This window comes from Herpailurus yagouaroundi, unplaced genomic scaffold, assembly GCF_014898765.1.
Source record: "Herpailurus yagouaroundi ecotype Mexico unplaced genomic scaffold, PumYag 160, whole genome shotgun sequence".
Classification (NCBI taxonomy): Eukaryota; Metazoa; Chordata; class Mammalia; order Carnivora; family Felidae; genus Herpailurus; species Herpailurus yagouaroundi.
Genome location: NW_024412401.1, coordinates 6,848,870 through 6,874,187, shown reverse-complemented (window position 1 = coordinate 6,874,187; position 25,318 = coordinate 6,848,870). Strand labels below are relative to the sequence as shown.

General features: G+C 38.7%; 1 protein-coding gene across 9 annotated transcripts in view; it reads right to left on the bottom strand.

The window, feature by feature from the left end:
- ADAMTSL1 (ADAMTS like 1) overlaps window positions 1-25,318 on the bottom strand; it is an 885,520-nt gene that overhangs the window by 192,848 nt on the left and 667,354 nt on the right. For 8 of the 9 annotated variants that reach the window (XM_040481343.1, XM_040481342.1, XM_040481344.1 and 5 more), the window contains 4 exons: window positions 18,445-18,495; window positions 13,744-13,948; window positions 12,364-12,511; window positions 9,545-9,629 (listed from right to left, as the gene is read on the bottom strand). In XM_040481343.1, the coding sequence (XP_040337277.1) occupies window positions 9,545-9,629; window positions 12,364-12,511; window positions 13,744-13,948; window positions 18,445-18,495 (489 nt within the window). The remainder of the gene's footprint in view (window positions 1-9,544; window positions 9,630-12,363; window positions 12,512-13,743; window positions 13,949-18,444; window positions 18,496-25,318) is intronic. The other variant, XM_040481337.1, reaches the window with a different exon arrangement.

The window sequence follows — 25,318 nt, the reverse complement described above, 5'->3', positions numbered from 1 at the left end:
GTTATAGGAGTTTCTTTCAGTCTTTTTAAAAAAGCTGCTGTGCCCAAATTTAGTAGTGGGCTTCTTCATTTTATATTTCTTATGGCTGTACCTAAGGCAGTAGATGCTGGCCTCATTTCATCTTGATGGGATATTAGGTTATCATGTAGCTTGAGGAACGTTTAAATTCTGTGTGTATCACTTTCATTTAATCTCAATAAAAATACTCTTTTATAGAAGAAAAGGATTTTGGGGCAGCTTTGAGCCAGAGGTTGCCTTCAGTGATTTATACATAGCTCTGATCTCACACTGCCTTATCATACAAGCAGCTACTCCTGTAAAGGGTCGGAAGCATTTTGGAGTTGTTCTTACGTTAGGGGAACCCAGAGAGAGCTCCTATTTTTCTGTCCACTTTTTAAAACTTAATATACACAGTGTTTTGGGAAAAAAGAAAAGATAGGCCACTAACTGTATGTAGCAGATTCAAATGGAGCCAAATCACTCTGTTCACAAATAAAACATGAGGATACATTTGTTTCAGACCATCTTTCTCTCCTATTGCTTTCCTGACTTGTGCACACAGAACATAATTTAAAAGTTGGGTTTTCCTTGAGGCCAGTCTGATTATTTAAAAAGCCATGTCCCAGGGACTAATATGCCATTATAGCTTACAATGCTATTAGTGCATTTTCAGTTCTCAACTTAATACCAGAATGGAGTTTTTAATGCATATCATTTCCCCTGATTTTGATACAAATCTAAAATATTGTAAACTCAGAATACTTTCCATGACCATTTTTTTTCCTTCATATGGAGTAAAATTGGTTTATTTTGCAATTTTGTAAAGGTTTCTTTCCTTTAATTCAACAAGTTTGGCAACACTTTCCAATGAAAAGTTCAGTTCATTAAAAATGACCTTAATGGACGTAACATATATTGGTGGTGACAGGGTCCATACTTTATTTTGGCACACACGGATCCCATTAATTTGTCTTTGTCACTCTCTAGGGCTCAGCTGAGCAATAGTTCAGACTTAGCTTTCTGAAAGTAGCTACAGAATGAGCAATAAGTAGAGATGTTGGGAGGGGCTGACAAATTTAGAACTTCTTGGTTTGCAGTAAAGGCTTTTCTAATGACTACATAAAAATGGCTCTGTCTGCTCTGTTGAATTTGTTATTGATTTTTCTGTCTCAGTGCACATTGGGAACAATCTATGGGGATCAACTGTATTTAACCCAGGGTTGAAAGAGGATGCTTTTCCACCCAAGCATTTTCTAAACTTTCCTTATTAATTTTTGCAACTCCCTGTAGGTCCCTTTTTTATTCAAATAAAGGTAACTAAGCTTTGTCCCTCAGAATAAATTCTGGGCTAGATTCTAAGTGTGATGCTTACAAGTAAATCTTCAAAAAGCCTCAGAAGTATAGAAGTATAATATCCTCAGAGGCAGGATGGTGGTGTTAGCTGGGGAATGACTGGCTGAATTTTGGGTCAAATTGTACTTCTCTCTCACATACCAGTAGATACGACACCTGCCTCAATTTCTCCAGTTGTAAATAGGTGATTATTATACATTTTTATTCCATTAAAAGTTCCCTGGGTGGGGCGCCTGGGTGGCGCAGTCGGTCAAGCGTCCGACTTCAGCCAGGTCATGATCTCGCGGTCCGGGAGTTCGAGCCCCGCGTCAGGCTCTGAGCCATGTCAGGCTCTGGGCTGATGGCTCAGAGCCTGGAGCCTGTTTCCGATTCTGTGTCTCCCTCTCTCTCTGCCCCTCCCCCGTTCATGCTCTGTCTCTCTCTGTCCCAAAAATAAATAAACGTTGAAAAAAAAATTAAAAAAAAAAAAAGTTCCCTGGGAAGATGAATAATTCTGGAAGTGGCCCAATCACAACCCCGGTTAACATGTAGAGAGATCTTCCTGCAAACCAGGTACTTCACATGTACTAACTCAAAGATACAGGTGCTGTTATCATGCTCATTTCACAAATGAGGAAATTGCAGCCAAAGAGTTAAGTGACTTGCCCAGGTCCCCTGTTGCTAGTGGTGGATCCAAGATGAACACCCAGCCAATCTGTCCCTGGAGCCCACACTTTTCACCACTGCTGGTGCACACTGCTGCCCTGCATGGAGGTATGATCAATAACTAAACTTTTTCCTTTGATCCCAGCAGGGCTACATCCTTGTTTGGGCACACAAACACACAGACTTACCCCTCACCAACTCACATAGTTGGCAGCATTATATACCTGAAATATTTTTTAATTTTTTAAAAATGTTTTTATTTATTTTTGAAGGAGAGAGAGAGAGAGAGAGAGACAGAGCATGAGCAGGGGAGGAGCAGAGAGAGAGGGAGACACAGAATTCAAAGCAGGCTCCAGGCTCTGAATTCTCAGCACAGAGCCCGTGCGGGACCCGAACCCACAAACTGTGAGATCATGACCTGAGCCGAAGTCGGACACTCAACCAAATGAGCCACCCACGCGCCCCACATACCTGAACATTTTTAAATTTTAGGAAATTACCTATGGTTTCTGCAGCTTTTCTCAAAGTATAGGTAAGAATCGCTCAAGTACGTATACTGATACGACATATATGATCATTGGCTATAATCCTTTCTCAAGCACTAGTTTTGGAGTGAAAGTCAGATTCAAATAGGTTCTATCACAATCTGCCAAACATCAGTTCATACCAACATCCCCCAAACCCTTTCCCTGTATATTACATTTTCCTCTCATTTATGTTGTTTGTGAATTACCATGTACTAGCTTAACTATTCTAATATTTTAACTCAGAGGAATGCACAGTAGCGGAGAGAATTTAGGAATTCAATAAATAATTCTCCCACATTTCTTTTTAAATCAATAATACTATCACACTGTGCATACTCAGACATCATATTACATTTCTTTTTTTATTTTTTTTATTTTATTTATTTATTTATTTAAAAAAAATTTTTTTTTCAACGTTTATTTATTTTTGGGACAGAGAGAGACAGAGCATGAACGGGGGAGGGGCAGAGAGAGAGGGAGACACAGAATCTGAAACAGGCTCCAGGCTCTGAGCCATCAGCCCAGAGCCGATGCGGGGCTCAAACTCACGGACCGCGAGATCGTGACCTGGCTGAAGTCGGACGCTTAACCGACTGCGCCACCCAGGCGCCCCTACATTTCTTAAATACAGCTAGCTCATTTGTTCAATCTGTGGATAAGTGACCAATACTCAGCACTTTGGACATAATCCTATCATTCCTATGGTAAGAATGCACTCAAGGTTCTTTGAGGGCAAGGACTATCAGGCTTATTTTTACAGTATTTGCAACTGGCACAGGGCACGGCACAGAGCAGGTGACTTATGAGCAAACTTAGCTTCTTTCATCAGGAGATGTGAACAATTTAGCAGGTCTGCTGACTCTCCATAGTCATCTAAAATATACATTCAGACAGAGAACTTCTATTAAGCATGCAGTTGCAGAGAATATAATGGAAGAGAATGATTTAGGTAGATGGGAAGGAGGCCAGAAAGGAAGGAGTTGAAAGTGAGTGAGGTCATGACCATTGAGAGGTAAGGGCTGATTCAGTCTGGCCAGCATGGGCTTTTGCTCTGCTATGTGCCAATTCTCAAAATTAAATGCTTTTGTGCTTTTTTTTTTTTTAATCCTGTAATTCTCATGCTTGAATAGCCCTTATGTTGGTGTAATGATCTACAAATAGTGTCTAAATTTCTTGATCTTAGATGATGTCACTTTTGATTCTTAAGAAATATATCTGTTTTTATATATATACAAGATAGTCCTTTTATTTTCTGTGGCCTGAGATTCATGAAGAGAATATAATTCAGGCACCTTGTATTGAGGATATAAACAGCCAAACTATCTGGACCCATTACTGATGTTTGATTCCCTGAATATTCTTTGGGGGAAAATAGAAAAACACATGTCACACAATTAACATTTCTAGCCACTTTTTTTAAAATGTGAATTCACATTCTTCACCACTGAGTTAAGACATCCACATTCTCAGACAACTAACTTGCTGGATATAAATATGGACTAATGTAAACATATGCTTAAATATTATATGTTTAAATACTATTTCCAACAAGGTAAACAAGGCATTTAATGACTACAGGATCACCACGGAGACTCTTATTGGCTTTTCCTTCTGTATCTAATTCCTTGTGGGTTCTGTTCACACAGATGCATGACAGGAATTTCCCTTTGCTTCTTATTGAATCAGCCCCATCACTAAGCTGATGCCATCTGGCATCCAGATATTACTGCTGTCTTTGGCCTGCCTGCTTTCCTTTTTCTTCTTCCTTTTTTTAAATGGCTTACACCAAGATTATTTATGGCAATACGTTTAAGACCTGACTATTGTGCTGAAGCACAAAAATGTTTTCTTAACCATGAACTAAAGTTGTTAACTGGAAATCTGATGAGATAACTCAAGATTTTTTAAGGGCAAGCACGATCAAGGCATAGAGGACCACCCAATCCTACTTTTGAGAGGACAGCACCATTAAGGCTCTCCGCCTGGTATGTGCCAACATTTGAAGGATGGATGGCTGGTTCCAATGGCCTTCTTGGTCACTTAGGGTCCAAAGTAATCGCCTGTCTCCTATTTCTCGCTCAAAGCCATCCAAGCAGAACTCCTGGCAACTGAAATAAATCTGGGAGGAAACTGGCTTCCCTAGGTACCCAATTAGTCCTCCCTCCCTCCTTCTTTCTGGGATGATTTGATTCAGAGACCAGAAAGTCTAAAAAGAGAGACTCAGAGCCTCTGAAGCATCTAGCCATACCTTTACGCCTGCCTCCCTTAATAGATTACACTTTGCAGGGCACTGAGTGGCCTGTTAATGGCCTGAAGGAGTTAAGGAAATGAACAATTTCCTTCCTGTTCCAAGTTAGATCAGGCTTGTTAAGAAGGCCAGCTGATTAACTTCCTGTACAGCAACAGTAGACATGCAGCCTTTACATGTCCTAGAGGACACCATAGTATCATTTTTGTTCAAGAAATTAAGCTGTCAAAGTGGTCGTTATGCGTACTTGGCTTGAGGTGGTTGTCATGTTTCTGCATATAACTCAACAAAGACTGAAAGTAAGTTAAAGATAGGAGATGGGAAACCAGGTCAGTAATTTATTTAGCTACTACCTGATTAATGAACACAATTATACTACCATAGTGTAGTTCTGATCCCTCACCAAATAAAAGTACAATATGTGGAGGGCTTAAAAAATACCTAGAAAGCTATCCCCATATATTTGTCCGTGGAAGCAACCAGCTGGGCTCAATCTGGCATTTAAATCCTAGACAAACCAAAAAACAGACTCTTAATTATAGAGAACAAACCGATGGTTACCAGAGGGGAGGGAGGTGGGTGGGTGAGGGGTGAACAGGTGATGGGGATTGAGGAGGGCACTTGTGATGAGCACAGGGTAATGTATGGAAGTGCTGAACCACTATATTCTATGCCCGAAACTAATATTACACTGTAAAAATAAAATGATAGAAAAGAAAAATAATAACTTATGAAACCTAACAAATAAAATAAAATAAATGACGTATCCTAAATGAGACTTTCATCAGCTGGAGGCAAATTCAAAACGACATACTTCATTCAAATAACAGCCAAAGAGAATTCCATTAGTCATTTTTCTATCTGCCCCTTTCTAGTGTTGGAAAGGTACTGATCTTAGCCTTGAAAAAATGCAACTCTCCCAGAATCTTATTATTTTTAGAAGTCTAACTCTAATTCCTTCCGTGTTAATTGGGTAGCAGGGATTTCTATGGATTCCTTAGAGGGCATCTTCGAAGGCAAGTTCACCTTATTGTATTTATTTGTAAGACTGTCTGTGCTCCATCAGCTTCACGGGCTAAAACCCCACTTGACTAGTCTTGATTAGGGGCTGGATCTTGTTCACACTGTTTTGTTCAATGAGGAGAGACAAAAATACCTGGCTTGAAGATTCTTGCTGCTGGTTGTCAGAAAAATCTGATAAAAACCTGTGCCTGGATCAAGTCAAACCATGGCCACTAGTGAAAAATCAGTTTAGATGCTGTGACTTTCCCGGGTGGGTTAGGAGATACTTTTTTCATATCATGAAAATATGTTCCTCACAATGAATGCTCCTACTTTTGTGCCGTATGAATCAAATACATCACAAATAAACCCGTTTGTTGCTAGAAAAAAAAGCAATTAACGTCTAAAAGTATTTCCAAATAAAGCTGCAGCTTTATATGATGAACTCAATATATTAAGGACATTACCATGTGACTTAATCTCGATCCTTATTTCAGGTATTCTATGTGACTGATATCTGTATCTGTATCTGTATCCGCTGCATTGCATTTAGTTTAGTGGAACAATAATACCAGTGTGCACACCTGTTCCGTCAAGTTTTGGTTATTTCTTGGAAGTTTATCAAGTTTGGGTTATTTCTTGGAAGCTCAGTGTTTACTTTTTAATCATAGCTTTTTCTAAACATACCTTAGAGCGGTTGCTTTCCAACATACCTTTGGCCAGAGTGCTACCCAATTATTGGTGGGACTACCACAAGCATCTAATACTCAGTAACAGTATCGCCATAGGCTAAAGACTTTAAGGTACTTGTTTTCCTATGCTGTTTAATGAGACAGGCTGGTGATCATATTTTTATTTTACATAAGGGGAAATAAATGATATTTACTGTTTTTACTGTAGAACTCTCCATATTAGGTGGGGCCAAAGTGAGAGATAATAGGTCTGGATCACTATTCATGCTTCTCTGTAGCAGTTCAGAAGTGACAGGCACAGCTTCTAAACATCACCATTTAATTTAAGCAATGTGAGTCTCTTTGGTGGGGGGAAGGAAAGACGTGCTGACACTATATCATTTCTTCATTATACTATGGAGAGTAATTATAGGTTGCTACACACATTTAGAAACTAGCCTATGTGGTTTAAAAAAGAAAGAATTAAGCCCATGCAAAATTATGTTTTTTAAATTCAAAATCAATGAAAAAATAATGTGACACGTAAGACCTTTCCTAGGGTTCAGTGCACTAAACATGTAAAGCATATTAAGATGTGGAAACCGGATACCTTTCATTACATTATTCTACAGCTGTCATTTATTTCATTTTGGTATAAAAGTAATTATTGTTCTGAGCATAACAGTATACATTTCCTTTCCCCAGCACTGGCGCTCCAATTACAATCTACTTCAATTCAGATTAATCATGCCAAGATGGCAATTCCATTACACCAAGAGTAAAACTTAATAATCTAATATATGGCTATAGTTTCAACGGTGAAAACTATGTGGTTAACTACTTTAGGGATTTTATTAAGATTAAAGTTCAACATAATGCATCTTAATCAGACCTTCCCTGGAAAACACTCATTACAAAACATGGTTGACCATAAGTCTATGTAATCCTTCTGCAGAGGCATTAAGCTCCACTTACTACTTTCATCTAAGAGGTATCTAATAATGGGAAAGATGTTATATTATTGATGTAAGATGTTTTGATTTAATTTCAACTTTATTATATTACTTAACTTCGTTATAATGCAGTCCTGTATATAGGATTATGCTTTAGACCAAATGACAAAATATTATGTACAGGCGAGCAGTTTATTTAAGTAGAATAGTACATGTCTGGTTTTAAATGTATCTCACCTAAGAATGTACATACGGAGTGGCATCTTTCTGTGTCTTAAATAGGACCTTAGTGGATAAAGAGTTAATCCCCCTCTAAAATAAATTGCTTACTTCCTCTCCAGCAGCACGAAGGCCTGTCCAGCCAGGTACTGGCAGGAGAGGAACAGAAAGTTTTAAGCCTTCATATATCCACGTAAAGGTTGCACTGTGATCTTTAAACATCGCCTTTTCTCCAAAGTTCTGCAATGGTTAAAAAAGTCACTTCTCAAAGAAGTGGAAAAAGGTGCTGCAGTGGGGCATCTGGGTGGCTCAGTCAGTTAAGCATCTGTCTCCGCCTCAGGTCCTGATCTCTCAGTTCGTGAGTTCAAGCCCAGCATCAGGCTCTGTGCTGCAGCGTGAAGCCTGCTTCAGATCCTCTGTCTCCCTCTCTCTGCCCCTCCTCTGCTCTCTCTCTTGCTCTCTCTCTCTCAAAAATAAATAAACATTAAAAAAAAAGGTGCTAGTAGTAACTTTATAGTACAAAGGTAATTTATATTTTGCTTACTGTCCTTTAAAGTACGAAATGTATTGCATAATGTGAAACCACGTGACTGAAAAACAAATTTCATTTCTTTACAAATCAACTTTGGTTGTAACAATCTGTATTTTGAAATTCTTCTTCAATCCTTTGATGTTTAGGGTGTGATTCAGGAACACAATTCATGGTCTGGCACACCATATCAGATTTAGGTTCGAACGGGATGAATCTGAGAAAATTCTAAATTGCTTTCGGATACATAGATTACAGTGCTGATTTATTTCTCTGGTAAAATTTACTTTATTTTTTAAAAGTTTTTTAGTAATTTTGAGAGAGAAAGAAAGAGAGAGAGGGAGGGGCAGAAAGAGGGAGAGAGAGAATCCCAAGTCAGCTCTGCACTGGCAGCACAGCACCTGATGCTGGGCTCGAACTCATGAACCATGAGATCTGGTCTGATCTGAAACCAAGAGTCAGATGCTTAACCGACCGAACCACTCAGGTGTTCCTCTCTGGTAAAATTTAAACTGTATGTTGAATTTGAAAACCCTTCATATCCTACATGCTATACTGTGAGCTCCTGGGCGGTGGGTAACATGTCTTATGCACAGAGCCTAGGGTTTATATGAAATAAATTAATCGAGAAAATCATCACTCTGAGAAAGTGCTTTGATCGTAAATGAAATACATCACTAAAGTGCTTTCCCTTATTTTAAAAAATGATGCAGCAGACATACCTAGTGCTTTCTAGTACAACCAACATATAACTTTAATCAACCCATCAATCGGTCAGTCAATGTTTGTCTTTCTTATTGTTTCCTCTTTTGAAACATCTGAAAACTCTTTGCCTGGTGGTCTTGCAAATTTCATGGCCTTGATAAAACTGGGCAGGTAAGGAACCATGATCAAGTAGGGCAAAGACTGGTATCCATGTGATCCCGATCACAGCAAGATAGGGAAAAGAAAAGCTAATATACTTCTTTTGTCCTCAAATATATTTTACCTATGCTTTACCTTTTGTGAGTGGCTATATTGCACAGCTGGGGTATAAGAAATGTGAAAAGCTGCCCAGACTTTCACATCCAATCTATGTTACATCATCAGAGGCAGCCTGGGCCTTCTCACCTTTAGCCTCTTGGAAAAGAGGAGGTCAGATTTTGGAGAAGATGGGCACTACCCCTTCATTTCCTTCAAAATTGAAAAGTATTTAGAGAGCAACCATGCAATCTTATGTTTTGAGACACGTTTTGAAACTGATAAATCTCCAATGTGACAGCCCAAAGGCTCATTTCAACCCTTGGTGAGAGGGTGACAGCTCACTCAGAACCCAAGGAAGCCACAGTCAATGAGACCCCTCTTTCTTTAAACCAATCAGCTTCAAAAGCAAAACACCTTGTGATTTTAACACTTACGAGGGCTCTTCTGACACGGCAGCTCCTTCTTCTAGCTCTTGAGCTTGCTTGTACCATGGCAGCTTGGCCTCTACCGGAAGTTTCTCTGAGAATTAAGTGCATGCACATAAGAGAGAAGAGGTTAGAACCATTTTGGAATTTTAGGGAGCTTCCTTTATGTCTTCACCAGTTCCTGATTTTGCACTACCTAGAAACTATATGGGTAGCTGCAAATAATAAGTTTTTTGGTAAATTTCTGCTACTGATGATGGTTATATGAAGAAAAGAGAATATTTTTAAATGTTTAGTATTACTAGTCTTTGTGCATATATGCTTCCCTCTCATTATGCTGAAGAGCAAAGGAAAAGTCTTTTAATCATGAAAGTCGTAACTCTAGGAACGCTGGCTCAGTATGTGTATGAAGAGTCATCAAAGTATCTTTTCACTATTTCCTGTCAAAAAGATAGAGTGATATTTATTTTTTAAGGCAAACACAAAGTACAATAAATTATACTGCAATACTTTAATAAATCCTGACCTGTTTCTCCTTTTCCTTTTGGCAAAGTGTGATCTATGCCATGTTGTCAAAAACAAACAAAAATGCCACTCTGAAATTCACAAAACATTGCCTTCCATATCTGACTCATTCAGCACCACCCTAACGCTCACTGACAACTGGAATATGAGTAACTTAGGGTCCACAACCCATAATTGGACTGTTTTACCTATTTATCTTACGTTGGCCATACAATTCAGGACAAGCTTCCTAACTACTTCCTGGGCAGGGGGAAAAAACGTGAAGGAGAAAAAGAAAGAGGGAGGTCATAACTGCTCCTACAGAAGTCACTGCCAAGATTCCCATTCTGACATATTTATTAGGATCGTTTATAGGCATACTTGCCTTTATAGTATGAGCCAGTGAAGCTCTATCACCATTTTATGACATATAATTGTAAAGATGAAAGAAATATGTCTCTATATGCATACATCACAGAATTATACAGCATTTTCATGATGTTTAGAGAGCCAGACTCACTACTTAGTTGTGAAAATCCAGATTTTATTCTTGATAGTTAACCACAAACTGCTTTTCTCTGAAGTGGCTTGGTAAAGATAGAGCTAACAAATAATTGACTATTTTAAGTGGGGGGGGGGGGCATCACGTCTGGTGCTCTATGTGCAGCGATTGTTTATAGTCAGAAATCAAAGTGAGAAGAGAAATATGAAGCTGCTGAGGCCAGAAGGATGTGCTATCATTTAGACACGCTAACAGGGTACCTGTGCAGACGTCATTTTACAACTAGCTCACCTCTCCAACTAAGTGACGCAGTCAGTGACTCCTTATCTGACAGTGTGAGCCATTGCTCTGTTGCAGTAAGGGAGCATTAAGCTTGGTAATATTAGCAGGCCTACAATACTTTATTGTCTATTTGAAGTGGATCCCGTAAGATGTACCGAGGGCCTCTTCCTCCCATATTTAAGGATGCTGATGATAGTCAGGAGTTGAAGATAACATTTAGGACAAACTTGCTATATTCCAGGCAGTGAGCTAAGCACCCTGTTTGCACTGTATCTCCTTGAATACATCATCTCTGAGGTAGTTACTATTATTAGCCCCATTTTACAGATGAAGAAACTGAGGTTTAGAGAGAGATGTAGTTATTAAAGTGAATCAGGATTTCTGGTATTTTGGGTTTGTTTATTTCCATTATATCATTTAGATTTCATGATGCCATTCACCCCCAACAAGGGCAACCTACAGATAGCAGAATAAAGAGCTACGCTGTGGCTGATTTTCAGAGAAATGTAATCTTTAGAGAAATAAATTCAGAAGCAAATGGGAATCATATTTATTTTTAAAATTTTTAAAAATGTTTTAGTTTTGAGACAGAGAGAGACAGAGCACGAGCAGGGGAGGGGCAGAAAGAGAGGGAGACACAGAATCTGAAGCAGGCTCCAGGCTCCCAGCTGTCAGCACAGAGCCCGATGCGGGGCTCAAACTTGTCAACTGCGAGATCATGACCTGAGCCGAAGCTGGGCACTCAACCAACTGAGCCACCCTGGCTCCCGGGAACCATATTTAATATCAATAATAGGAGGTAGTTTATCACAAGGAGTTCTTTACTTCTGAATTGGTTTGTGACTTTGGCATTTTCTCTTTCCTTGACTCAGACTATATTAATATCAGCAAAGAGGTCAGATTAGTGGGCATGCTAATCTGAGAGACCCTGTATAATTATAATAAAGCTTTCTCGCTAAGTAGAACTTTTTACAAAATTGCTTTTTATAAATTACATGTAGTATCTGTTGAATTCTGATTTATTCCGTATTTCCATTTTAAGTTAAGATTCTGGCTTCTGGTCTCATATTAATGTTTTAATTCTCAGTATAATAAGCAACACCTTTCTGTTTCATCAGTATGTTTCTTCAGTATGAAGCTTCCCAATGTATTTCACGCTTAGCAAAGGAGACACTTTGGGATTCACTGCATTGTTTTCAACAGCAAGACATGTGGATAGTAAATCACTTATACATGTCTCCAATGTCTCTATAGTATCTCCCTCTAAGCAGATATGTCTGCTACTTTTCAGCAATGGCCTTCAAACAGCTTTATGATCCAGGAGAGAATTATGTAAATAAGTAGTACTTAAACAACAATTTGCAATCAAAATTATTTGAAAGTTTTTTTAGAAAGAGTTAAGTCCATTTAGTAGAGTCTAAGCTACACAATATAGTTTCCAAGAACCTTGGGATCCTTAAAAATATTCCAAGGAGTTTCAAACAGTCCCTGAATGCACATAACAATGAAAAGGCTGGTAAGCGAGCACCTGTGGAGTTACCTTTGGGTTTATAGCAGGGAGTGGGTATGATGCATTCCTCTTTTATGTGGGGCTTGGTTTTGGGGCTACAACCTCCTGTGTGCATTCCACGATGGTCGATGCAGAGGACCACCCGATACCTGAGGCCCTGGCCGCATGTCACCGTGCACTGGAAGGAGAAGGCAAGACAGAGGAGACTCATAGCAAAGCCTTGTTCACTTTGCCTCATCTCTCACCTGAGACTTTAAAGGGCTGCTTTTATATAAGGACTCCTGGTGGATTTGTACCATTTCTTACCATTCATGGAATCTTTGTTATTTTTGGCTACTTAGGGTGAAGGTGGCTGAAAATTAAATCACTTTCAATTCTTAGATTTAGATGAGTTAGGTAGCATTCCTGAAAGCACCCACTGTGTGCCGAGTCCCAAACCAAGTAGTGAAAAGAAGGAGAAAAGAAACTGTAGCGTGTGCTCAATTTTGATTGCTAACACTGCATTTTAATTTTATTGAGTCATTTTGCTAGCTCCCACATGGACATTGACATTTATTTGAACAGCCATCATAGTTGACACGTATTATTGCAGCATGGCTGATCCAATTGATTATATGACACAGTCAAAACTGTTCAAGGGAGTTGATTCAACAGCCAGATGTAGATGGCACCTCCAGTGGTTCCAGACACCTGGGAGCAAGTCTAGACAGAGAGAAATGTCCAAGCTCTGATCCTGCTGCCACAAAGCCACGTAGTGAAGTGAAGTGCCATCTGTGTGGCTGAGGGCACAGTGGCTTATCTCCTCATCTTTCTATCTCTTTTGCTATTTAAACCTTTGCATTAGCAGCCATGAAACCTCAAATAATGTTTTATTTAGGCTGCTGCAACAGTTTCCCTAATGTTCTAGAATGTTCTGGTTTTAATTATCCTACTTCATCCCCATTCTGATTATTTTGCCATTTCCATTTCATCTTTCTTTTCAATGAATAATACACATAATTTTAATTTAAATCCACTCAGACCCTTTTTGGACATAGACAAAGCACAAGAAATACAAAATAAAACCAAACTGTGGTCTACTGAGCTCTATCATCCGAGCAGCTTCTAGAGACTCAGGATCAGTCACTTGGCCTCGGCTGCTCTTGACAGACATTTGCCTCTCCTTGCCACTTGAGGGAACGTTATGAGCGACAGAGGCTTCTGGAAGTAACTTGAAGGAGCTATACATATTTACTCATTTACTTTTGGCTGTGCTAGATTTGGGGCGTGCCTACATCAGGGCTAAACTGGTGGGCTTCTAGACACCTCAAGAGAAGTGGGGAGCTGCACAGGGTAGCTGGTGGGGTCATGACGATGAGAGGGAAGAGTGGACTTACTCTCCTAACGAACAAAGAAAGAGGGCACAGTTACCGGAGACCACTCCTGTGCCAGCCATTTAGGACAGTCAAAAATGTTGCAGGGCTGCACGATGGGCATCTTAGGGGTGTACATGCATTTCCACTCTTCCACTGAGGTGACATGCCCCTGGATGTCCTCCTCCACACAGGAAACTGCCCGGCTCTGGATGCCCCCCCCACACGAGGAGGAGCACGCGGTCCACGGGGTGGCCTCCCACCTACAGAAGCAAGGGGAGTCATCAGGGCAGACATGCACATTGCCGAACCTCCTCAGTGACCTTTCCGACCAACCCCGTTCCCAGTGCCTACTGGGGCAATCAGGTTCTGAGAGGCTATGGTCAAGAGGACTGAGAGCCATCTAATGCCTAAAATCTGATGAGTACGAGAGAAGGATTCAATGTTGGCAACAGTGCTTTGTAAACCTTGAAGCTCTACATAATGTAAGAAATACTGTTTGGAGAGCTGTCCACAGGGATATCTGTGCTGTCTCTAACCTACTCTAACGGGGGCTATTCAGTCCTTCTCCTTGTAGTTCGAATATATATTCTGTGTATAATATTTACATTATTTTATATTTTATAAATATACATTCTGCATATATATACTGTTATATATTTTACCATGAGATATATATATATATATATATATATATATATATATATATATATATATACTAAATCCCATTTAAATATCTTCGTTAAGACCAAAACTGGTTACTCAATTAACAGGAATAATTTGCACCTGGGCTGATACTTTCTATTTTCAATGCAATACTTTCTTACTTAGCTTCTGGATACTTGTGTACGAGAAGCTCATGAAAGATCAAGGCAAACCAAAGACACTCCGTCCCTTGCTTCTACAATCATCAGCTTTGGGACTACATGGATTCAGCACAATTCCGATGTTCAAGCTACGCCATCAATACACTAAGGAGCAAAGGTGATGATGTAATCTTCTTGTTCCCTAACTGTTGAGGGATACTGGCAGTTAGCATTCCCCTAATAAATAACTCTTGGAATTGTGAAGAAGTTTTGTTTTGTTTGGAAGGCTGATGGCACTGGAATCTAAAGATACAGTTTAGTAAGGGAGAAAAGAACAATATTATCAATAACATTTAAGAGAATTCCATTGCTTTTTAGATCTCTGCATAGCTCTGCTGCATTTGGGACTGGATGCAGAGAGAGATCTTTGCCCCATTTACAGAATATAGAATTTTGAAAAATGGAAACATTGGGACCGAGCTTGTCTTTCTTACATATATTCTGCTTGTTGATGAGGATTGCTAAGGAATTTTAAGATTTCCCTTAGATTTATGAGAGATATAGTTTTAATGAGAGAAAAACAAAATGTCATCAAGTTGATCTACTTGAAAAGTTAAATTTAAAAACACTGCACAAGCATACCATGGAGACATCAATTATTTTATAAGTAGGATTCATGTATATTTGGAACCTGAATGCTCTTCTGTATGAGCCTGGATAATGTATGTTTCCCAGTTAACAGAATTTTCCTCCACATTTTCTTTGCACTGTTTGAGTCTAGGAAACAACTGTTATCTCTATTGCCAACAGCCTAAACATGCTGCCAAGTACAATATTTTCCTATGCATATTTCCCCAGGAGACACAAAAGCAAATGCTATTATGGGGAAACTGAGGCCCTCCGTTTAGCCCTTAGGAGACTTTCTGGTCCCTTTCAAGAAAATGAAGCAGCTCTGTAGAGGGTCTCTCTTCTAAAAGGGTAAGACCAATTCTCATTTATCCATGTAAATCTCTGGAGAGCGTCCCTCTGGATATGGATAACAGGTCTGATTCAGAATGAAATTAGGCTGAATATATAAGTACATATTCACATTACATTTGATCTGACAGTGAAGCAGGAATATGTTTTTGAATGTACATTTAATCTCTTAGAACATTAAGATTCCATAAAAAGAGCACACTTTCTAATTGGTACTCTAATGTCCCTAACCTTGACCCTTCTAAAGTGAGAGTGATTAATTTCTGTCTCGACATTTGGACCTGACCCATAGTGTAAGTTCATAAACAGTAATAAGTATCCTTTTCAATGCCAGTGATCACAGAAAGACAAATGATGCTAATATTATTCTAAGAATTTATAGTATGGGTCCACCACATGACTATAGTTCTATATAATGAAAAATTGTTGTGTGAATCCTGACATAATAATAGGGTTATGTGGAATTTCAAGGCAAAACATGTCTGAGTGCTTTAAAGAAAGTATAATAAAAGCTGAAAGAAGACATCAGTTAGAATATCTTTAAACAGGGACCAGTAAGTACTTGGGGAAAAAAAAGCATATCCAAGAATCTCGTCCTGGAAGAATACTAAATGGGTTCACATATCACATATTTTAATTCTGATGGCTTTTAATTTTTTAAATACATAGTGTGTTTAAGAAATTCTCAAAATTCAGAGTGATGTGGAAAACATATATATATATTAATTATGAATTAAAGATAATTCATCAGACTACATTCTTACATTACATTTAGGTATGTGTTTCAGTCAAAGACTGAAGGCAAGAAAAAAAATCGGAAGACTCAGTAACTGTGCCTTGTACCTACACTTGTGGACTAAAGCCCATTTAAATAATTTCAATAAGGAAAGCCTTCTGCCTTGATCAGAATGTAGCTGCCACCTGAGAATCATTTTTGAGCCTTAGTTCTCAACTTTGGGTTTTTTTTTTGAGACTCAATACTTCTTATAAGAACATATTTGTAGAAATTTCTTCCATTTACTAAGACTTTATCAACTAAGAATATCTAACTTTAGAAATAGCTCAGTAACAGAAGTGCAAGAAATATAGTGTTTATTTGATAATTATCCTTTCTCATTGTGATACATGGATAGGCCAGTGTGGACACAGGATGGCATTAAGGAGGCTCATTTCAATCTGTCATTGAGAATACTGGGCTTCTAGCATTTGCGGGGAAATTAGAGTATATAAGAAACGAAGTTTAACCTAAGACAGGCATTAGTTATACCAGAGAAATATAAACAAGAGAGATCATAGACATGAAAGAAACGTAGGAGTGCCATTACAAGAAAAACATAACCTTGATGTTGCTCACTCCTGACACCAACTTTGCTTTTATCGTAAAATATTTGGTCTTCACACAAACAAATACGTGTGTCCTATTTTAGAGATACAGAAACTGAAGTCAAATGAAATCTTGGATCAGTAAAATTAATCTCTTTATATTTTCACTCCACTTTTTTCCCCAAGAAGCATTTACTATATTACTTCGGTTCTGGATCAAACCAGCAAAATGATATAGTCATTTATATAGTCATTTATATAGCATTCTATAGTCATTTATCAGCTTTATCAATATAGTCATAGAAAAGCGGGAGCGTAGCTGACTAACGAGGTAACCCCTTAGTGGAAGAGCTTAAAAAAACCCAAACAGCTATATAGAGTACAAATCCGATGTCCCTCTCTACATGCATCCGTTAGGATGGTGAAAATCAAGTTCTCTGCCAGGCACTGGAAGTATTTAAGTAGAGGCTGGATGACAGCTTTCACTGGTATATATGTATTTTATAAATATATGTATATCCATATACCCATGTGGGAATACATATTCACTAAATACCCATATACACATATTTGTATAAATACATATGTTTACAAATGTTGGGTATATGGGTGTGGTTGCAGGGAAGGAATGGGACTGGGGAGCTGAACTAAATGACCTCAAGAGCCCCTATTTGGATTATATTTCATTAAGTATTTGGAGATTTTCAATCAAACTTTGTTTTATTTTATAGTTCAGAATTGTTTTCTGGGCTTTCATTAGTTTGAGATTGAGAAAACTACTCGCGATTGGATTTAAACTCTGGGTTCTAACTAGCAGCTGGTGCCCTGGAGTCCAAGTGAGCAAAGAGAATAGAGCAAAGGCCTCTCTTAGCTCAGGGGTCACTTCAAGCACGATTCTAATTTCTTCTGTCTGGGGAGCTGTTTCCAATGTGGCAGACCATACACTCAGTAGCTAGTATATTTTTCAGCTTCTCCAGTTTTCTTATGAATATATTAATAAAGAACAAGTTCTCTTAACACTTCTTCAGTCACTTTCATTATTTTTTCTAGTTAAAAAATATATTGTATTTTAAAAAGAAACACAGCCCGTGGAATTTTATGTTTTAGAAAAAAAAAATGTCCCCTAAATGTTCTGAACAACAAAGATAGGAAAACATCACCTTTTTGTACACAACTATAATTTCTTTGGAACAAAAAAGAGGATATTTAAAGCCCTTATGTAGAGTAATAGCACATCTGGAATCCCACATTTGTGGTACTGTGATAATACTTCAGGCAGTGTTTGCTTAACAGTTAGCAATAGCGCTTTAATGACTGGGGTCCTTTTGCAGGGAAACAAAAGAGGACAAAGGGAGTGAAAGAAAGACACAACATAACCCATACACTCTATCTAATAAGAGTGAATTACTGTGTCCACCTCAATGTAATAGGATCCTATCTTAAAAAAAAATTTTTTTTTTGAATGACAAGCTCACAGTCCGAGCAACCCAGTATTATTCAGAAGCAGAGCTCAGGATGGATTGCGAACTATACTGTCTACCATCTTACTTTTACAGAAAAAAAAACCCCACAAAATCTATATCTACATAGATATATAAAAGAAGCAGAGGCTGATTTACTAATTCTAGCATCAGGATGGTTGATTTACGTACCGAGGAAGGGGATGGTAGAGGTCATAAGGCATGATCTGCTTGTATCCGTCACTGTTAGGAACAATAATGCCAACCCTCTGAGTAGAAGGTACACACAATAAAATAAACACTAAATGATTACATTATACAAATTTTGTTAGACAAATGCAAAACAACATTAGTAAATTGTCTCTGCAAACAACACTAAAACAATTCAGTATCTTTATGCTGGCACGTGTTTGAGGATGGGGCAAGTTCTTTGCAAGGGCACCGTTTACTATAATTAGTTCTCTGATCCAAGCAGGAAATACCACTGGAAAGGGTGGTGGCAAGAAAACTTGGCACCTCATCATTAACTGTGACAAAATAAGCTTATAAATGTTCTTTAATCCCCCAAATTATACATCCTATGAGGTCATTATTATCATTATTAATGTTACTTCCAGATGCTCACCAAGCAATTATAGTTACTGTCTCACTCCTGATGAAAGAGAGAGCTATGTATAAGAGTATGTACCTGGGAATCAACAATACTCTGTAATGTGCATTATCAAATAGGTTTTTTTCTCTCAGCATATCTAAAGATTTTAATGAATTATCTTGGAAAGCAGTGAACTAGTGAATACAGTGGGCAGCTACCAACAAAAGCAAGTTTCCTACAGAAACAAAGGAAGAGGAGTTAAAATGAGACAAGAAATAGGAAAGATCTTTTTTGTGTTCTATAAAAATGTGATATTGTGTTAACTGCTATTACAGTCATGGTTGTGATGGTCATGACTGTTGTTAGTACATCTAGTGTCATGGGAAACATGTGAGATTCAGAGATAGAGCCAAAGGAGCCATAAGAAATGACATTATGGGCTGTATGGCTAATGGATTCACAAGAAATGATATTATAGGCTGTGTGGAAGTCCCTAGAGGCCTTATGGACTCTAATAACTACACTAAACTACCTCACTGATTTCAACTAAAGCTTCCCATTGGCAAGACTTTCTTGCAGAATCCCCTGGTTTGTGGAAGATTTATGATTAATTGGTGTTAGATAAAAGGGCTAGTATAACAGACCCTCTATCAAGAGTGGGAGACATAGAGAGCTCAGTACACAGCTGTCACCCCAGGACAAAACATGGTAGGGCATGAGCAGAAGACACTTATTCCACAACGGACAAATGATAGGAAGTCTCTCTTTTGAATACTGAAGGAAATCATGTATTCTCTATGTATCCCTGGGATAGATGGATGGGTATATATTTATATATCCATATTCAATATAAATGTTGATATTTATATTTAAATAAGTTAAGGCTTATGTTTTAATCTCATTCTCTGATTAGGACGACATAATATGTTCATTTTAGAGGGCTAGCAAATCTAAGCTTTTGGATAAAATGGGTGAGCTCGGTATACTATGGATCACAAAGATGAAAAATAGCACTGCCTGGAGATCATCATAAATAAGGAGGAAAGAGGGAGTGATAAAGGTAGTTTCTGAAGAAATTATTGAGAGGTAAGAGGATACATGAGAGAAATTAAATCTAAAAGCACATGGGAAACAAAGCTATAAAAGATAGATTTCTATTTCCAGAAAAGACAACCATTGGTGTACTAGTTTACGTGTTTATCTTATGTCACTAAATTTTCTATCTTTATTTGCATGACTAAAGTTTTTGTACTCATTTGTAGGATTAAATTTTCATGGTGTATGGATGTGCACTGGTCTACAGTAACAATATTCGTGAAGATGGATGCTGCATTTGAGGAAGGAAAAAATACCTTGGCTCTAACAGAAAAATGGAATGACTACTAAGATTAAACTTTTCTCCCTGTTTTTCGAAGTTAGAGAAACTTCCTATTCTTTTCTGCCTTCTTCTGACAGACAATTGGATGGGAAAGACTAATCGTCTCTCTCTTTTATTATAATCATGTTGATCTCTTTCCAATAGTTCTTATGTCTAGTCATTGAGGAAATTTTCTTTCTAAAAGAGCTATCTTTTAAAGAATTCCAACCTTCCAAAGTTCTAATAACTCTGGATATGCATCTAATAGTAGTTAATTAAGAAATTATTGAAATAGACTTTGCAGTTATATTTGAGCTAACCCTAGTATCTTTACTCATGCCTATAGCACCTTCTAAGTGCAAAGATGCAGTTCATTGCCTTCTCTTCCAAAAAAATTTATAGCTATGGTTTGTTATCCTCAATATTAGAATGAACTGCTACAGATGTCTGCCAATTGATTTATCAGCTGATGATATTTAAAATAGAGGCAGTGATATTGAAGAAAACAGGCTAGAAGAGAAGAAGGGGGAAGAAAAGAGGGTGTGTATAGAATTCAAGATGTTGGGCTTTGCTTTGGACTGATTTAGAAATTGTGTTTTTGTTTGAACAAGGAGCTCTAAACCTGGATTCAGCAAAACTATAGCTATATTTGTCTTTCTATGGCATGGGTCATGGTGAAGACTCATAAAATCACTCTATGGCACCTGTGAAAACAGAAAGATATCAAAACAATGGTGCTCTGTCCAGTCTTGCTAATGCATGTTCATGTGCATGGGCTCTGCTCTCTCTAGGGGTTCATGTCATGGCCCTGGCCTTTCACCACACTGTCACAGAAGGGTAGGCACTGTGGCCTAGATGTAACTTCCTATTGCTTACCTATTGCTTAGGACACTTGGTCTTTTTCTTAGGCAAAGTGTACATATTGAAGAATGACGAAAAAGGATGCCATTTTGGGATTTTAAAAAGCTCTTGCTACGTTTAGGGCCTGATGTGTGTGGTGTGTGTATGTGTGTGTGTGTGTGTGTGTGTGTGTGTGTGTGTGTGTTTGTGCATGTGTGTTTGTATTCAGACATGTATCTGAATATGTGGGGAGTGGTGAAGGAGGCAAAAATAATTTTAAAACATTATCAGAAAGGGAAGCTGTAAAAAGCAGTCCGTTTTTGGGTAAAAGCACTCATTCTCCATTGCCTTAACTATTCTGATCACTCGTGCACTTCTTACACCCAGCAGTTACCTGACTCTATCAGACTCCCTGACATCAGGGGTCATGGGGGGAAATGAGAAGATGAGGATAATGTCATTCTGGACGCATGTAGTGTAAGAAGGAAAAAGCCATGGTACCTCATCCTCTCAAAGTACACACCTTGAGGAACTGTTCCATGATAGGAGAATGCCTCAATTTTAAGACAGGCTCATGTAATAAAAATATTATGCCATCATAAACATAAAGCCTTTTGAACCATTTTTAATGACACAGACATTGTCAACTGAAAAAATTTCAATGCAGAGTAGAACATACTGTGAACCACAATACTGAGAAAATTCATGGGTTTGTATATCTATTTAATCATTTTTATAGTTCATATATGTGTGTCTATATATAGACACATATATGACCCATATACATATGTATATAGAAATATATTAAAAAGACCAAAAAGAGTTGTTAGTTCCTGGTATTTGGATTAGCAATTTTGCCTTCATATATCTTTTAAATGTTTATTTATTTATTTTTGAGAGAGAAAGAGCACAGTGGGGGAGGAGCAGAGAGAAAGAGAGAGAGAGAGAGAGAGAGAGAGAGAGAGAGAGAGAGAGGGAGACACAGAATCTGAAGCAGGCTCCAGGCTCTGAGCTGTCAGCACAGAGCCTGATGCGGTGCTTGAACTCACAAACTGTGAGATCATGACCTGAGCTGAAGTTGGATGCTTAACTGACTGAGCCACCCAGATGCCCCTTGCCATTGAAGTTTGATATTTTTCTGTTTTCCAAGTTTCCTATAATGTACAGTCACAGGAATTAGAATATTCAAGTAAGACAAAAATACAAGTCCGAGAAAATAAAAGAGAGACATTTAAAAATATATTATGAGCAGATGAAATGAGGCCATCACCTCAAATCCTAAGTGGCATTTAAAGATTATTGAGTCTGCTCTGAAATCTCAGAAGCTACTTTAGAACAATATGCCTGACTTTAAATGACTTTTAAACATCAATCTCTATTCAGGCTCATTTATTTAGTAAACCTCTCTTCAGGAAAAATCCTAATAGAACTAACTCTATGGGAGCCTAATTTGTGGAGTTCTGTGTGTTTTTTTTTTGTTTTTTTTTTTTTATAATGGAAATGAACCATAACAAGCCCTTTCATGGTTTTAAGTGTCCCTTTCTGAGAATCTCTAAGGACCTCTTGCTTCTCCTCTCGAGCTGCAGAGCTTAACTTCCTGACGGCTGGATGTGCTCTAGGTTTGTCGAGCTCATTGTGTCCGGACAGTTCATTACCCTCCCCTGCAAAATGCTTCTTCTCCTGTGATCACTGTGACTGTTCAGAGCACTACCATTCTCCCATCCACTCAGGTTAGGCACTATGGGACATCTTTGTTGCTTCTTATTCCCATGCTCCCTAATGGCAGTCAGCTCTGCCGTTGTGATATCTGCCAAGCACATCTCCTGGTGACACAAGTTTGGGTCCTTTTGCAGCAGTCAGCTAACAGATCTCTGCCTGCAGGCATTGCCTCCCCCAACCCGGCCTGCTCTCTGCTATCACAGTAATCGATATTTTGCTTCCCATCTCTAAAATCTTAAGTGGCTCCATAATGGCCAGTGAAATTTCTGAGTCAACTGTTACCTCTTCTAAAGCCTGTCCTCAATTTCCCTCTCAACATCTGGCAGAAATTCCTTCTTCCTCTTCTAAATACCCATCACACTAACTCCACTCATTGCTTTTAACTATCTACTAAGTTCTAATATGTGTAAGTTTTCTTTAGTTTAACACCATGGGACAGAATCCATGTCGGTTCTTTACTGGATCTCTTAACACCATGCCCTGTGCAGGGGCAGTTAGTGAATATTCACTGGATGAAGTCATGCTGTTGGTATGCAGACACAAAGCCAAGCAGTACCATCCAGAATGAAAGCAAACAAACAAAACAAGGTCAAAGAAACTCTCCAACAAACTGCCATTCACTGTGCACATGTTTAGTCCCACTCCTTGCCTTCTGCTAGCTCTGGCATCTGTGGGAGGGAACGGACTGTTTGGGAGGGGGGTTTGGCAGTTAAGGAAGGCTGCTGGCTATCAGGTGACCTGAAGCACAGAAAGGACAGTGTAATGACACCTGTGCTTCTAGCCTGCTTGGCCAAACTCTGCATCTCTTCCATTAGTTATCTCCCAGAAATAGCCATGACAGCTCTGAAAAAATCTTCTCTGTCCTGTCTCACGTGTCTTCCAGATGCCATGCTGCTTTGTAACTGTACAACTCTGTCTGGGCAATGTTGGGGCCCAGAGTCTAGTTGATTTTTCTTTGCCTTTGTCATGGTACCAGGCATAGAACCTGGTACAAGTCAGACAGTCAATTAAAAAAAATGAATGAAATTGTGGGTGGTGGAGGGAGCTCTGGCACAAAAGGGAGTACTTCATCACCTCTCGACAACCCCGGAGCAACAGAAACCAGTCTCTTCCTAAGCAACAGTTTAGAATGGGGGAGGGGAGAAGTAACAAAAGTTGGCAAAGACACAGGCATTCACTTTTTCATGAGTGGTGGAGCACAAAGGATCATGGCATACTAAGGAAAAGGACCCCTGAGGAGCTGGGAGATGGACAGTCAGTTCTCTTTTCTCTCACTGTCTTTCTGTATGATCTTGAGTGCTTGACATTGGGACCTCTGCAAGATCTAACTGGATGAAATCAGGGGTTTTAAGATGAAGTAACCCATCTCATGGAGCTCTATCTTACCTGCCCTCTTCTTAGTGGCTGCTAAAGGTAGAGCTTGCCGCTCTATGGACCACAGATTGAAAACCACTGAAGTAGGTGATCATCTCAAAATCTTTCCTACTCTAATGTTTGATGACTTCATAAAACATAGTGGGTTTTCCTAGGAAACAGGGGATCCAGCAAATGAGAAAATATTCTGCAAATAGTTCACACTTTTCTTAGACCATTGTGCTCATGAGGCAACATTCATTTACTAGGAACCTCACCAAAAGAACCCTGTTTCATCACTTGGGTTTGAAAATATTTTTAAGGCACATACTCATTTTTCTGCTATAAAACCAATGGAGAGTTTTTGATCATTTGACCCCAAATATTAGTATTTCATTGATATTTCTGTGGTTAATATTCTTGACATTAATGAATGCAATTTCTGAACTGCTTTTAAGTAAGTGGGAGTAATATTTCCCTGGGCTTTGTTTATCTCTTCCTGTACTGTCCTAAGTGATTGGTCACTGTTTAGTAAACATCAGTCTTTATGCTTATATAAAAGAGGTTTGCTTGACCTGAGTATGTGATCATTTCGCAGACCCATAGCAAACTTTGTATTCATAGGATTGTCAGTTCTGAACTTGCTGTGGGGGTCTATGTTGGGCTTAAACCAGATATTACAGGATGCTGATGGCATCATGAAGAACAAAGGGGGATGTTCTGTGGGATGAATGCTTGCCTCAAGGATCAGGTTACCTGAGTTTACACAGTCGAGGAGATACTTTGGAAGTACTTAGATTTATAATCCAGCTTTCTTTTCACAATCTAACTTGGGGCAGATCACTCAACCTCTTTAGGCTTCAGTTTGTTTATCTGGAAATACAGATACTAATCTCTGTCTTGCTATCCTCTCAGGGAATGGGAAACGGAATTGAGAAAATGGATGTGAAAGCACTTTCTAAACTTCAAATAGAAGTAACAAGTCATTTTACAGATTTGGCTCTCATTGACAATGATAGCTGACTTTTGTTGAGTGCTTGGACCCTTGCTAAGAGCATTATGTGTATTACCTCATTTAATGCTCCTAGCTACTCTCTTACAGGAATATTATACTCATTTTACAGAAGGCAAAACTCAGACCTAGAGAAGTTAAGTAAAGAAGTTACTAGCTAGTAAAGTCAAAGTGATAGGTTGAGGTTAAAATG